We start from the raw sequence: 15493 nt of genomic DNA on the forward strand, positions 1-15493 counted from the left end.
GGGGTGGACATGATTGAGGGTGTGGACTCGAAACTACCACACCAATGCAACTACCAACAATTTGGAAATTGGTCTTGATCAAGGACACATGACAAAACTAGTGGAAATGCGCATCGGCCATGGGTAGGGGGGGTGCGGGGGGGGGGGTTGAAGGGGAAAGGAGGAGCATGAATCATGTAACCATGTTAAAAATGAATATTAATAAATGTTAAAAAAATTAATATGCAATATATCCAAGTATTATATTTAATAAGATTTATTAATAATAACTTGAAGTAAAGGAAAATAAAAAGCTAGAGTAAAGAGGGAGCTAACCCAGCCATGGTCACAAGAGAAGAGAGCAAGAGGGTGGTGTTACACACAACTTATTTACAAATCGTGAGGACGCAATGGAAGGATGAAAGAAAAAGGAATTTGGGGATGAGAAAAAGAATTCTGGGAGATGGAGTCTTTAGGGTACAACATTCTGATTACACATTTCACCTGTGATCCTTTGGGAGAATAGTCTCCCCAATGGATCATGGAAACATAACTAACTTATAACTTAACTAGAGGTACATACAACATTACAGTGTTTAAAGGGAAATTACAATAATTTGGGGATAAAAGGGAAACAAAAGAGAAAAAGAACAAAACCAGTGATTGCTTCATTGACAAAAACCAATTTGGGGGTAGTCCCATTTGGCATATGAGTATACATTCAAAACAAATGTATTCAACCCCCCACAGTTCAATTCACCACATCCCAAAGTTCACTCTGAATTTTTTGGTGCAGTGTGTGGTTTCTGCAGGCATCTTCATGGCACCTTCTCCAAACAATTCCCTTCATGGATTCAGGGATCTAGCAAGTTTCTTATCCTAAATTACTCTCAAAAGAATTTAAACTTTGCAGGATAATAAACTTTACAGAATAATAATACATTCTCTCCTGAGGAAGATATTGACAAGCACAGGGATCACTCAGGGATACATATCTAAGTTATGAGGTATATGAATCAATTGGCAAAAGAAATCAAAAACATCAAAAAATCCAAACAAAAGAGAAAAAATAACTTCTGGATGAAATATAGAATATCAGAGTCTTATGTGTAAAAATTCTAAGTAAAAGAAAAATAAATTTATAACAGGTCCTTGAATCAGGGCCCAATTAAAGTGATTTATCTCCCATAAGCCTGTAGTAGCAAGTATGTACTTACCCAGTCAGTGCCAGGACTACAGAAAGTTTGCCACACTATGAAAGGCAGAAAAGGGACTAGATTTTAGCAGCAAATGGGAAATAGCATTCTCTGGTTTGATTTTACCTTTTCTCTCAGGGATACAGGAGCCAAGATGGCAGCCAAAGTAAGGTGCTTGATAGAATGTGGGATGGTGAAGAGCTGCCTCTGACATATATCAAACAGTTGCAACCTCAAAGCTCAAACAAGTTCAAGTCCTCTTGACTTGGCTCAGAATCTCCTCAATCCCACCAGGATTGGTTGGTCTCTTTGACCTTGTGCTTGATTGGCACTATGCAGGTTAGCTTTGTGCTTCTTTGGCACTGTGCAATGGCTCTTTTTGTATTCCCTTCTCCTCGAATCAGACAGAATCATTAAGCAAAGTTCCATAATTTTTAAACAATGAATGGCAGGTTTCCATAGTCTAAAGCTTTTGGTTATACATTTATATTAGAGCTAATGGATATTTTAACCTTATCCTAGTACAAAATCAAAAAACCTTAATACTGGTAACATGTACTTCAAATACAAAAAAAAAATGAGAGAAAAAATAAAACTTAAATATTATATTGCACATACAAGAAAAAAACAATAATAAAAATGTTTTAAAAATGAAAAATACATAACTTACTATCAGTGACACACTGTGTCAGTCAAGGAGAGATAGAATACAAAGATTCCTCACCAAAAATGAGATCCATTTCCTTTTTTAACTTAGCCATGATCCACAGTGTGAGTGCAAATGATTTTCACAAAGTAACAGCTTTATAAAACAGTAATACAGCATGTAAAGCACATTCAAAGAAATACCCAAATTCCTGAAATTCACAATAGCAACAAACCCACTATCATATAAGATTCACATGAGTCTCTATATAGCCACTTGCTGTATGACACTTAAAAAAACCTATGAATTCATGGATACTTGACACAAGTTCTACAGATCTAGCCAAACTTTCAACCTTGGCAAAGATATTTTTTAACAAAGTCTATTATTGCCATCATTCCAAAATTTGGCAGAGGAGCCTAGAAAAAACACAAACCTCTGTACTGCTGATGAAAACCTTTTTGGGGTCTAAAATGTCACCAAGAATCTAGTTCATTCTGGTGGAAGGGTAGAGTAACCTGAAGAGTTAAAACCATAAAAATCATCCAGAAGCCATTAGGGTCCTGGGTAATGCTTCCTCTTGAGAATCATCCAGAGGTACCATGCCCCCTAGGAAAACCTTCCCACCTTGAAGATGAGATTATAACCCATTTTGAGGTAACTAAGCCTCTTGGGAAACCTTCCTCCCTCTGGTATGAGACTTTAACAGTGTAAAAGACCTGTCTCCAATATGTCCCACCCATTTACGAGGAGCCAAGGACTAAAATAGTGAAAATCACTTCAGATGTGTCATCCATTACAGTTTTAATAAATGTGGAAGTGGAGAATACAACAGTGCCATTGCACTTGTCTTCAGCTACTAAATGGACCCTTACCTCTTGTTACAAAGAACTCAAAGGCAGGCAAAAGATCAAGTCAGAGGTATTGATGCTACTAGATATCTGAAAATCATGTTTGAAGACCCCTTAAAATCAATTGAGATATTTAGCACATTAAATTCTCCAAAGATTGTAACCAGTTTGATGGAGTCCATCCATCATCTATGTGACAATTAACAAAAGCAAAATGGCACAAAAGGCTGTATAAGCAACATGTGACCTCGATGGATCAGGTGACAAACTCAGCATCCCTAAGGACCTATGGTTTTGCCAGGAAAAGGGTTTGTGCAAGATGTTGATGGGCTTTAACAATGATATGTTCTTCAGTACAGTCATAGGGGAAAGATACAAATAAATATCATGTAACAGAACATATAACTAATAGCCAAAACACAATAGCTTGAAATGATTCAGGGTAACAGAATAGTATTGATTAGATTAATATATTAACTTAAAAACAAAATTAAATCTTAAAATAATCAGCAAATACAATAAGCATGATAGGATACAGACACTGAATTCAAAAGTCCTTTTCTTCAATTCCAATAGATTTCTTCATTATTATGGAGAGGAAACAAAACTCAAAATGTTAACATCAATAAACTTTCAGATCTCTTTAAGGTTCCTTCCCCTCCCCAATATTATCATCCATTTAGATTCCTTTTGTCACACCTCTGGAGTTCCTCATACATGCACTGGGCACAGTGTGAAGAAATCCTATATTGGATGTGGTGCAGAAACTGGGCAGACCAAAATGACAAGGGGTTGTAAGATGAACCTCCCATCTGAATCTTAAGATTAGTCAAGCTATCAACTGCAATGTATCCAATCAGCACAAAAACTCTCATGAATAGAAGTAAGAAAAGACATCCTAAAGCTGTAAGCTGTGTGAGCTTGATAAGGGTCTCTGGAAACAGAAGCTATTTGAGAGAGGCAGGAAACTGAGTCATGCTCACAATCTCTACTTCCTGTTAGTAGGTGGCACTACCCTAGTATGCACTGGCAAGGAGTAAAAGTCTCACAAGGAATGTTTGGGAGAAAAGTTCTGATCCTTCCCCCACATAGGGGTAAAAACAATGGCCCCATGATAACTCAGTCCCCTTCCTCCACATCTAGGAGCATGGAAGCCCTCCTAGGTTAGCCAGACTGGGAAGCTAGACTGGATTGAGGGTGGGGTGGATAGCTTGGATTGGGATGCACCATGCTGTGTTCCCCTGCTGAAAAAATGACTAGCACAAGCTTGAGACCTGATGTGGGTGTGGAGAGTGGGGGAGGGGAAAGGGATTTATACTTCACTCTCTGTAGAAAAAACAAAGGTGCTTCTAAATGGCTCTTGAACCCTCAAGCAATTGGGCAAGGACTGTAGTAGCTCATTGACAGCAGAAATGACAAGGACTCCCAGGCTAAGTCACTTGAATGAAAGCAGGCAGGCAAGGTGGCCTTCAGAAAAACAGCAGAAGTAAGCACCAGAAGTGGCAGGCAAGAAAAAGTGGCTCGCAAAATTTATCTACTCCCTATTCTTTTTTCAAAGGCTTAAAATTTTTTTTTGAGAATTCTATCCTGAAAAGGATAGAATATAAGCTTAAAAATTAATAAATATAAGCTTAAAAATTAATATACAATATATTCAAGTATTATATTTAATAAGATTTATTAATAATAACTTGAAGTAAAGGAAAATAAAAAGCTAGAGTAAAGATGGAGCTAACCCAGTTGTGGTCACAAGAGAAGAGAGCAAGAGGGTGGTGTTACACACAACTTATTTACAAAATGTGAGGATGCAATGTGGGGATGAAAGAAAAAGGAATTTTGGGATGAGAAAAAGAATTATGGGAGATGGAGTCTTTAGGGTACAACATTCTAATTACATAGAAAACAACAGCTCGGCATAACTTTTCATCCTGTTCATGTCTGGTCCATATCATTATGCACATATCTTTCCAATGGGAGATCCACCCTTTGGGTTGGGGACCCTGCTCTAAATCTTTTGACAATATATAGAGACCAGTTGAGCACACGGGCTAGCTATAATCCATCTCTCATTCTCACTATAGGACCAGCTCTCTTCCTATCCTTTGTTTAAAGTCCAGTTAAAATTCTATCTTCTCCAGGAAGTTTTCTGTAATTAACTCTAATAAGTAATTCTCCACTCACCCACCCAAAAATTTCATATAGTACTATTTAAAAAATCTCTAATATATTTATCATGCAATATTGTTTATTATAACTCTCATGCTATAACTCTTCCCTAACCTGGCTTAGTTGGGAAAGCTCATTCCCCTCCTCATACATTCTCTGACCATAAATTTCTGTTGAGAGCCATTAGATGTAGAAAGCCATTAGAGAAATAGGATCAAATTTAGGGCCTGTTATCTGGATTCCCTATGTGACCAATCCAGGCTGAGGCAGTCTTTGTGTTTGGTTCTGGTCACCTGAGCCCCGAAAAGCTCTGGTACCAGCAGGTAGGTTAATCCAAAAACAACTTGATCCCTCCAAGAGACTATTAGGAGTCATTTAGAGAAACAGAGTCTGTAACAGATATTTTATCTGGATCCCATTACAAAATCATCGGCAAGTAAAACTGTGTGTATGATTTTTCTGCACTGCATGTCAGGACACAGACAGAATGGGCCATCTAAGATAAAAATATGAGGCTCCTCTTTTGACTCAGTTTTAGATCCCCACCTTTCTTAGAATTCTTATTGGAGAGCTTTGAAGTGGCAGACCAGCATCTACTGAGTTGATGATTCCTTTCCTTGATAATTGAGAAGCCTGAATCCTAACAAACATTACTTAGATAAGATTGCATACTTAGATTAGAATTGGCGCCTTTAGCAGGTCTCAATTGGTGAGCATCTCCATGGGGTATTTCCGCTCCCAGAGTTATCCCCTACTAAATTGGTGGTTGGAATTTGGCCATTTGTCTTTGCACCTTTACTCTTTAGACTTCAATGGGTTATGTGTGATTTGTTACCCCTTCACAGCTGTGACTCTTTTTTGTATTCTTTGTTTGAAATCAGTATATAATAAACTCCCAAGCCCACAGAATTCAGAACAGCATGGGCTAACCACTAGTCTATTTGTTCTCATTTTCTTTCTCCTGCCTTAACAATCCTATGCCACCAACACCACTCAGGACCCCAAAACCATATAGAGGCTGGCCCCCTATAAATTTCTTTGCTAATAACTTTATGCTGCTTCTCCTGTACAATTCTTCATTGTTTATACACTACAGTCATCTCTCACCCATCAATGCATCTTTCCCTGGCATTTTGGTTAAGCCACAACTTAAATTCTTTAGGGATTGTGGTATATTCCCCCCCCCCTAATGATTCAATTAAACAAATATTTATTATGTTTCTGTTACATTCAAAGCTCTGTGTTAACACTGGATATAAAACAATAAACACAGCACAATCTCTGCTCTCAAGACTTTGACAATCCAATGGAAGGGGGTTGGAGAATATGACATGCATACAGCTAAGTCAGGCACAAGAAAAGGCATAATGAGCTCAAAGGAGAGATACAGAGAAAGAAATCTAGGATATTTTAGGCTAGAGTAACACTTTCAACTGAAGGAATCAGAGAATGCTTCATTGAGAAGGTGGTACCTGAACTGAAACATGGAAGCAGAGAAGGTAGTTGACAGTGTGGTACAGTGGAGAGAGCACTAGCTAGAGAATCAAAGGACATGGATTCAAATCCTACCTCTGATCCCACTACCTGTAAGATTCTGAGTAAATCACAACCTCCGTGGGTCTGAGTTTCCTCATCTGTAAAACAAGGGGGTTGGACTAGATAGCCTTGGTTGTCTCTTCTAACTCTGGATCTATGATACCTTGATATGCTGTGATACCATGACAGGAAATGGGAATGGTATGTTAGTGGAGATAATAGTATGTAGCTATTGGAATGCAGAGAGGCAAGAGATAGGAAACTGCTACTGGTCTAATTTGACTTGAATGCAGAATAGAAGAAGTCCTGTGAAATAAGACTGGAAGTTTGGAGCAGGGTTGCAAAGGGCCATAGCCTAGATGAGTGCTTCTTAATCTTTTTTTTTTTGTCACAGACCCCCTACTATTCCTATGGACCTTTTCTCATAATTATATTCATAAATGCATAATGTGAGAAATGCATAGGATTACTAAAGAATCCAGTTATATCCAAATACTTTTTGATTAGTGTTTTTTAATTAATTTTTTTGTTGGCTACATTGAAATTTACAGGTATCTCTCTTCCTACCTCCCCTCTTTGCACTAGAGAAAGCATCACAACAACAAAAAAAGACACCCTGTCCTAGCAGGTTCTCAATAGAGAACCAAACAAGGTGTGTGAGTAGTGGGATGTTACAATGAGATTTGTACATTAGGAAGATTATTTTCATACTGGCATGAAGGATGAATTAAAGAAGGGAGAGGCTAGAGTATGGAGCCCAATAGGGACAATCAAAATAGTTCATTCAGATCATAATGGCCTGAACTTGGAGAGTGAAAAAATAGAGAACAAAAGGGATGGTTGTGCGGAGATTGGAAACAACTGGGAGGATGTGGGGAGTGAGAAGTGAGAAAGAGAATCTATCAAAGATGACTTCAAGGTTTCAAGTTTAGGGAGTCTGTGAAGATAATAGTGATCTCAAGAGAAATCAGGAAGTTAGAAGGAGAGGTGGACTTGAAGAGGAAGATAATGAGTTTGGCTCAGTCAATGTCATATCAGTAATAGCAGTAATTAATTTAAATGGGAGTGCCTGCTTACCATGAAGATTGAAGATGATGAATTAGAGCTCCAGGGTCCTCAAAATTAGGACTAGTTATATAGCTCTGGGAAGTATCTGCATAGATATGAAAAACATTTCTGAGTGAATTAAGGTCAGCAAAGAATGAATTATAGAGAAAGGAGGGCCTCCAACTTAGCCTTAGGAAATACCCATCTTTATGGAGTGAAAGAAGGATAATGAATTGGTGAAGGGGAAGTCCGAATTGGTAATACAGTACTGGTAAATTAATAATGAATTTATTAAATGGAAAAGAAGCAAGCAGATAGAAGAACCAAGAGAAAATGGCATCCTGGAAAGCTCAAGGAATGGAGAATATCCAAATAGAGGTGAGATACTAACAGTGCTAGAAGTGTTCAAGCAGAGATGGGATAATCATTTGGACAAGTTAGATGAGATTCTCAGTTAGGTAGTGGTTGGACTACACCACCTCAGAAATCCCTTCCAATGATCAGGTTTTCTATGCTGATAGAGTAGTGAATCTGGAAGACTTGAGTTCAGATTTGGCCTCAACAAAAGGAGTTCTTGAGGTGAGATGATTTGAGTTTGTAATGGACCCATACTGCATTTCTTCCAGCAACATAAAAATCCTATAATAGCCCTGTAAGCTAGGGAAACAGAGTCACATAAAAATGAAATAATTTACCTAAGGTAATCAAACAAATTCCTGGGGAAGTTGGGGCTTGAAACTAGGTCACTCAACTTCGGTGTGCTCTTTTCAACTACATGTCATTGCCTCCTGAACTCAAAATAGTCAGAGTTTTATGGGGCTAAGTAAAGAAGACCTTTTGCAGTAAGTGAAATAATAAAGGGACTGACATTGCTAGAAAGACAACTCCCTCTGGACTTTTGGGCTGAATTGGTTGAATTGTAATGTTTGCCTGCACTGGCCAGGATCCAGTTTCAGAGCAGCGCAGTGAAAATGTCCTTGACCTGGAGTCAGGACACCTGGGTTCTTGTTACAGTGCTGCTGTTTACTAAATCCATGAAAGAAGCCATTTAATTTCTTGGATACTCAGTTAGCTGGTTCAGTGTATAGGGTCTTGAACCTAGAATCAGAAAATCTTGAGTTCAAATTCTGCCTTAGAAACTTACTAGCTGTATAACCCTGGCCAAGTCACTTAATCTTTGTTTACCTCATTTTCCTCCTCTGTAAAATGAGAATAATAATATTATCTACCTCCTAACGTTATGGTGAGGATAAAGAGATAATATTTGTAAAGTTCTTTGCCAATCTTAAAGGCTATTTAAATGTTAGCTCTTTCTCCTCTTCTTTCTCCTCCCTTTCTGTCTCTTTCTCTATATACATGTAAATCCTTTTCCTCTTTCTTTGATTTCTTTGGATTATATGCTTGTTAACTGGCATTGTTAGGTCAAAGGATATGTAGTTTAGTGATTTTAGGGATGGAGATCCAAGCTGCTTTTCAGACTGGCTGAATGAATCTACACAGTCCATTAATGTACCTGCATCCTATTTTCCAAATCTCTAAAGGGATGGGGGTTAAATTGGACTAGATGGTCTTTGAGATCCCTTCTAGGGCTCTTTCTTTCTTCCTTCCTTCTGTTTTCTTCTCCCCCATTATCGGCACAGTCTCTCATTACACTATTTACATTGTGAGCTCCTTGAGAGCAGGGACTCTGGTTTTTTTTTGTTTGTTTGTTTGTTTTTTGTTTGCCATCCAAAACAATTACTACGATGCCTGGCAAATAGGAAGTACTTAATAACTGCTTGTTGGTAGCTAACATAGAAATATATTTTGCATGACTTTATATGCATAATAGATATCATATTGTTCACTTTTTCAATGAGTGGGGGAAGGGTGGAGGTAGGAGAGAATTCAGGGTTCAAATTTTTAAATGAATGTTAAAAATAATTAAATGAAAATTTTTTTGAATGAGTGACTGCCGCCCAACCCTTCTGTGAAAGGAGATGCTACCATGAGGACACAGCTTCCCTACGTGGCAATGATTATAGCTCCCACACCACGGTTCGCTCCAGGTGTGGGGAGTTCCATAGTCCCCTCCTTCAGCCAATCAGCAGCGTCGATGGTTTCGACCACTTTTCTTCAGCCCACCAAGCACGTGGAAATCGCTCCCCGTAACTATCCACACGTGGTTCCTTCCACGGCGAGGGGCGGGGGCGGAGGTGGAGGTGGGCGGGTCATCAACGGGGCGGGGCGCGCGTTCCAGGATGCCTATTGGCTGGGGACGGAGTAAACATCCGGTATGGGCGTCGGCGGAAGTGTGAGCCGTTCCCGGCTGTGGCTGTGGCTAGGGGGATCGAAGGCGGGGTTGGGTCGGTTCCGGTCTTGGTCCGGAGCGCGGGCTGGACTTGGGAAAGACTAGGCTGGGCTGGGCGGCGGGCTGGCGGGCGGGCAGGTGGCCCGGCGGCATGGGCTGGTGCGCGGCGCGCTGAGGTGGACACGAGCCTGGGGCATGGCCGGCGCTCGGGCCGCCGCTGCCTCCTCTTCTCCCTCGTCCGGCTCCTCCTCCGCTTCCTCCTCGTCGTCGTCCTCGTCGTCGCCGCCACAGGAGCCGGGGCTTGTTGAGCTGCTGGAGGAGTTCTCCCGGACTCAGTACCGGGCCAAGGACGGCGGCAGCGGCGCGGGCAACGCCAAGGTGCGGCCGGGAGGAGGGCGAGGGGCCGTGGGGAGCGGCAGCTTCGGGGCCAGACCCCTGCCCCCCCCCTCCACGCCTGCTTCCTCTTCCTCTTTCTGGTTTCCGAAGGGAGCGGCAGTTCTTTGTTTCCCCCAGGCTCGGGGCTCCGAGTTTCCCTGGTTAATCCCCTCTGGTTTATCTGCTGTCGCCTGGTCTGCCGGTTTAGAGTGGCAGCCTCCTGAGGGTAGGAACTGGCTTTGCCTTAAAGAGTTTCGCACACAGTTAGTGCCTCATAAATGCTTGTTAACTCGGTGCCTACAAGTTTTTCCCCTAGACACCTTTTAGACAAAAAAAAAAAAAAAAAATCCTTATCTTCTATCTTAGGATGGATATTAAATATCGGATCCAAGGCAAAAGAGTGGTAAGGCCTGGACAATGGAGTTAAGTGACTTGTCCAAGATCACATAACTAGAGGCAGTGTCTGGGGTCAGATTTGGACTCAGGACTTCCAGTCCCCAGGCCTGGTTCCCTTCGTCTTTTTGTTTTTCTGTTAACTCTGGCCTTCCATCTCTATTTAGTTCATGAAGTCAGCATTATATCCATAGAGCATCAGACAGTTTTATCCCCCTTTCAGAAGGCTCCTCTCTCTCGCCCCCCCCCTCCCCATGTTGGCTCATGACTTCAATCATTATAGTATCTGGGTCCCCTACCTTGTTTCCCCCATTTGAAGCTCTTCTTAAATGTTACCTATGTTAATTTGTAAAATGAAGGGTTGCAGCCTTTTTTAATCTTAGTACTTCTGAGACTATCTCCAATTTATCCTGCTATATGTTTATACACGCTTGCTTTGCATGTTATCTTTCCTGTTAGATTGTGGGCTCCTTGAGGGTAGGGATAGCTTTTTAAGTTTGTGTTCTCCTATAACAGTTGAGTTCCTGGCCCTACTATAGGCACTTAATCAGTCAAGGGCCCCCTATCTGTAAAATGAAGGGATTAAACTAGAAAGCATCGTAGCTCTCTAATCTTGGGGTTTTCCTTCTGAGATTATCCCCGATTTATCCTGTATAAATCTTATTTTGTGCCCTTTTGGGGGAGGGAATGTTATCTCCCCTATTAGACTGAGCTTCCTTTCAGAGAGGTAGTCTTTTGATTTTTCTTACTGTCTTTCGAACAGTGCCTGATATATAGGAATAATTAAATTCTTGTTGCTTGCAGAATGTGATATGGTTGTTCCAGTGTACCAGTAGGTATTTCAGCGAATGCTTCTGGGTGTTAGGCAAGCTCTGGCTTGGGTCAGGTAGTTGCCTGTTTTCTGTACCTGTCTAGACATGCTGTTAAAACCTTCTGGGGTTACTGATTATTTTAGCCTAAGGACTTCTCCAGTTAGGACAGAGTATTCTATACCCCTCTGTATCTCAAAATGTCCAGTGTGAATTTGATTTTCTGCTAATTCTAGATGTCTATCTCTATTTAGTTTATGGAGGGTCAGTTTTATGTCCATAGAACATCTGAGGGTTTTATCTACTTCCAGAAGGCTCAGTAATGGAAATATCTTAATATTTGCTCATAATTCTATTATTAACTTTTTTATGTAGTCCTCTAAAGTTGACAACACTTTCTTCAAAATCCTAGTTACAAGTATTATCCCTTTCATTTTTACTGCTTTGAAAGGGTGACTAAGATCTCTTGAGATCACATCTTTGTATTGTTATACAATTGACACCTGTTTGAATTAGAATCAGTCATTTCTTGTAGTTTTTGACAGGTAATATTAATCTTATAATTTCTTTCCCTAGCTTGTAGACAGAGCAGCTTCAAGTGATGGTTTTCCTTCTATCCACAAGCAATAAACATCAAGAAGTTTGTGTTTAGATGGCTACCTCTAGACCAGTGGTTCCCAAACTTTTTGGCCTACTAAGCCCTTTCCAGAAAAAAAAATATTACTTAGTGCCCCCTGTCACCTACTATCACTACCCCCAAATGCACCTGTGACCATCACTGCAGCACCCCCGGGGGGCAGTGGTGCCCACTTTGGGAATCACTGCTCTAGACCAACAATTTGTCACTGCTTGGTGGCATGTCTGAAAGATCTAGGGCCAAGGAGTCTCATGAATTAGGACTGATATGTTAATCTATAAATGCAGTCTTGGCAAAGATTAGAAAGGGACTCTAGGTGGTTGTAACAACAAGCAAATGTATATTTCAAGTAAGTTAACCCATTAATATCCAACATACCCAGCTAAAACAGTACTGTGTGCTTAGTTAGATTTTAATCTCTTTTCAGGTTGAGCGAATTGAGAAGAGATGTCTAGAGTTGTTTGGCAGAGATTACTGTTACAGTGTGATCCAGAATGTGAATGGAGAAATCTGTGGCCACTATCCCCGGCACATTGTGTTCTTGGAGTATGAGAGTGCTGAAAAGGAGAAAGACACGTAAGCAATTACTGATTATAGATATGTAAGGCACTTTGTGAGATTCAGCTGTGAGGCAGGGGCTGCATTTGGGCAATAAGGCAGTATTTTGGGTGTTGAGTATTCTCGTTGCACTGTTTTCTTAGTAAGCTTCAGGAGTAGAATTTATGTAGTATCAAAAAAAATTTTTTTTTAAATTTCTTATCCCTGTTCTACAATTGGGACTGATCTAAAAAATAAACCCAGCAATAATGACTTTAAAAATAAGATTCTGAGGCTTCATGAAATCGTCACTCTTGCTGTGGAAGCCTCACAGTCATCAATGTGGGAACAGATAGATACAAGGAATATTTTACCTAGTTTGGGCCTAAAGAGCCTTGATAAAAGGGCCCATAGTTCTTTAGGGGCCCCAAACAGGGTTTATACAGCTATTGGGAGTGTTCAGCCAGAGGAGAAATTATTGATGAGGCAATATAGGCTGTGTCAAGTCGTGATTCCACACACATGTCCAATAATCCTTAGTGCCTTCTCTTTTCTCCTAGTATTAGACTTTCTTGAAGTCATGTTATTTCTGTTTTGTTGTTTTTAAACTCTTACCTTCCGCCTTATAATCAAAACGTTGTGTGGATCCTAAGGCAGAAGAGTGGTAATGACTAGGCAATGGAGATTAAGTGACTTGCCAGGGTCACAAAGCTAGGAAGCGTCTGAGGCCAGATTTGAACCTAAGAACTCTTGTCTCTTGGCCTGGCTCTCAATCCACTGAACACCCCGCTGCCCTTTGAAGTCATATTATTTCTAATGGTTGACCTTTTTATTTCCCCATTTTAGGTCTTTAAATTTTAACTAGTCTCTTTACCTAAAGTTTAAAAAAAATTCCTTTCTTATTCTTTTAATTGCATTCTCTAAACCCAACCCAACTGGTAGCTTCTTTAGGAGCCCAACAGTTACTTTCCAAGAAAGGAGTGAGACATTAACCCAATTCAATTTTTTAACTTAAAGTTTATCTTTCCCTTTGTTGCCCTAATGCAAAATAGAGGGGTGGGATTGTAGCACATCATTGCCATTCTGTCCATACTACTGGAAGTAGTTTTAGGGTTTCTGTATTAAAACATTTCTGCAAGAAAAGCTTGTAAAGTTAGTTTTTACAAGACTACATAATAAGGTGCTTGAGGTGGCAGTGAGAGTGGGTGTCACCCTTGAAGGGGAAATTAAGGAAAGAGAAACTTCTTGGCAAAGTTATGTAGAAGGAGAGAGGTTCTGACATTCTTTTCTTTTTTAAAAAAAGTAAATTTGGTTTTATCCCACTCTAGATGAAGTTCTGAAAGCGGAAATTGCAGAGTGATTTAATACCTCCTTTTAAAAAAAAAGTAGCTAATAGACATTAGAAAAGGGCTTGAGTCCTAGGTGATCTGAGCTTTTCTTGTTTAGAAGTTAAAAACTGTTGGAGTGAATTTAGTGTCCAGAATGAGTAGTAGAAAGGTGCTAATAAGGTACCGAAGAATTGTCCTAAGCAGTTCTCTTAATATTAGCAGAAATGGGGCCTGATCAGATTTAGCAGATTTAGCATAAATAGCAAGTAATGGCTAGTAAGATTGAAACATGTTTAGAAGGGAAATTGGTAAGTTAACAGGAGTTGGACAGCATGAAATTCATTTTTGTTTCCTACTTGATAATGATGCATCATTGGTAACAGTTACAGGAGTGAATGTACACAATTGGGGAGAAAAATTAATAAAACTGTTATAACTTTCCCTGAACCCTTAACATATATTAAGTGTTTAAAAACATCACAATTGTATCCCTCCCTACTTCTCTATCTCACCTAATCTCTGTTTTGGAGTGTAAACTTCTTTGAAATTGTTTTGTTGTGTTCTCAGTTCTGGGCCCATTTATTAAGAATAAATGCTTGTCTGATCTGAGAAGGAAAAGGATTCAACTTCATTTTTTTTTATGGGGGCCAGAGGAGAGACTGAAGTATTATTTCCCCTTGGCTACCTTCTATTATGGGAAGTGAGTAATGAGTGTCAGTATAGTATATTTACAGGCTAAATAATCTATATACAATATGTGAAAGCTAGCCTTTATTTTGAGGAAGTGATATTTGAGATTGTGTTCTGCTTTCAGTAGTTGTGTTCTGCTTTCAGTAAATGCTGAAACTAGTTACTTAGGTATATTGAAGGGGGCACCATTTCTAAACTTAGCATCTTAGCCATTAGGCAAAAGCCTGCAAATGCAGAGCACATCTTCCTGATGACTGTCTCATCCCTTCTTTCTCTCTGGTGAGTCTTTTTTCTCTTTTTTTCTGTTTTGAGCCAATTTGTAGTCTGCCTCTAGACAGCAACTGCTTATAAATCAGTCATATATTTACTCCCAGCCATGTGGCCTGAGTATGGTCAGAGTACTAACTGTCTACTTTATGTTGAGCAGGTTTGAAAGCACTGTGCAGGTGAGCCGACTGCAGGACCTTGTCAATAGAAGCAAGATGGCCCGGTGCCGAGGGCGCTTTGTCTGCCCAGTCATCCTCTACAAGGGCAAGGTAAAGCTGTCCACATGAGCATATAGAAAGTGAAATGATGAGGCTCTTGAGGCACTAGAGAACCCTCTGTGCACACTTTGCTGAGTGTAGGCCACCTTAAGTTTCACTGCTTCCAAATCCTCAGGGCAACAATATGAATACAATACTCAGATATTTATAGACTAATATTAAGCCAATTAGGGATAAATTAAATACTAAATTAGGTAGCTCTGGTTATGAAGGAAAGAACAAGCACTTAAGCACCTCCTAAGTGTCCCATATGATGCTAAGTGTTTTACAAATAGTATCTCATTTGTTTTTAGGAATGAAGAGAAAAGATTGAGCTGTATGCATATCGAAATAACATAAAAAGGGTTCTCACCAGCTGATGAGCAGTTCCACTGAGTTATACATGTATCATTTTTCAGAATATAGGACAGTATGTTGATCAGTTTGATTTAGGGGAGAATGCTATGTTAAGCATATTGGAAGACACAG

The 15493-nt window shown here is 39.9% G+C and overlaps 1 protein-coding gene across 3 annotated transcripts in view; it reads left to right on the forward strand.

The window, feature by feature from the left end:
* The first annotated feature begins 9723 nt into the window (after positions 1-9723).
* Positions 9724-15493, forward strand: part of MTMR14 (myotubularin related protein 14) — a 44753-nt gene continuing 38983 nt past the window's right edge. For all 3 annotated transcript variants that reach the window (XM_044663937.1, XM_044664023.1, XM_044664114.1), the window contains exons 1-3: positions 9724-10089; positions 12353-12501; positions 14908-15016. In XM_044663937.1, coding sequence (XP_044519872.1) covers positions 9907-10089; positions 12353-12501; positions 14908-15016 — 441 coding nt within the window. In that variant the 5' untranslated portion in view covers positions 9724-9906. The remainder of the gene's footprint in view (positions 10090-12352; positions 12502-14907; positions 15017-15493) is intronic.

This window comes from Gracilinanus agilis, chromosome 1, assembly GCF_016433145.1.
Source record: "Gracilinanus agilis isolate LMUSP501 chromosome 1, AgileGrace, whole genome shotgun sequence".
NCBI lineage: Eukaryota > Metazoa > Chordata > Mammalia > Didelphimorphia > Didelphidae > Gracilinanus > Gracilinanus agilis.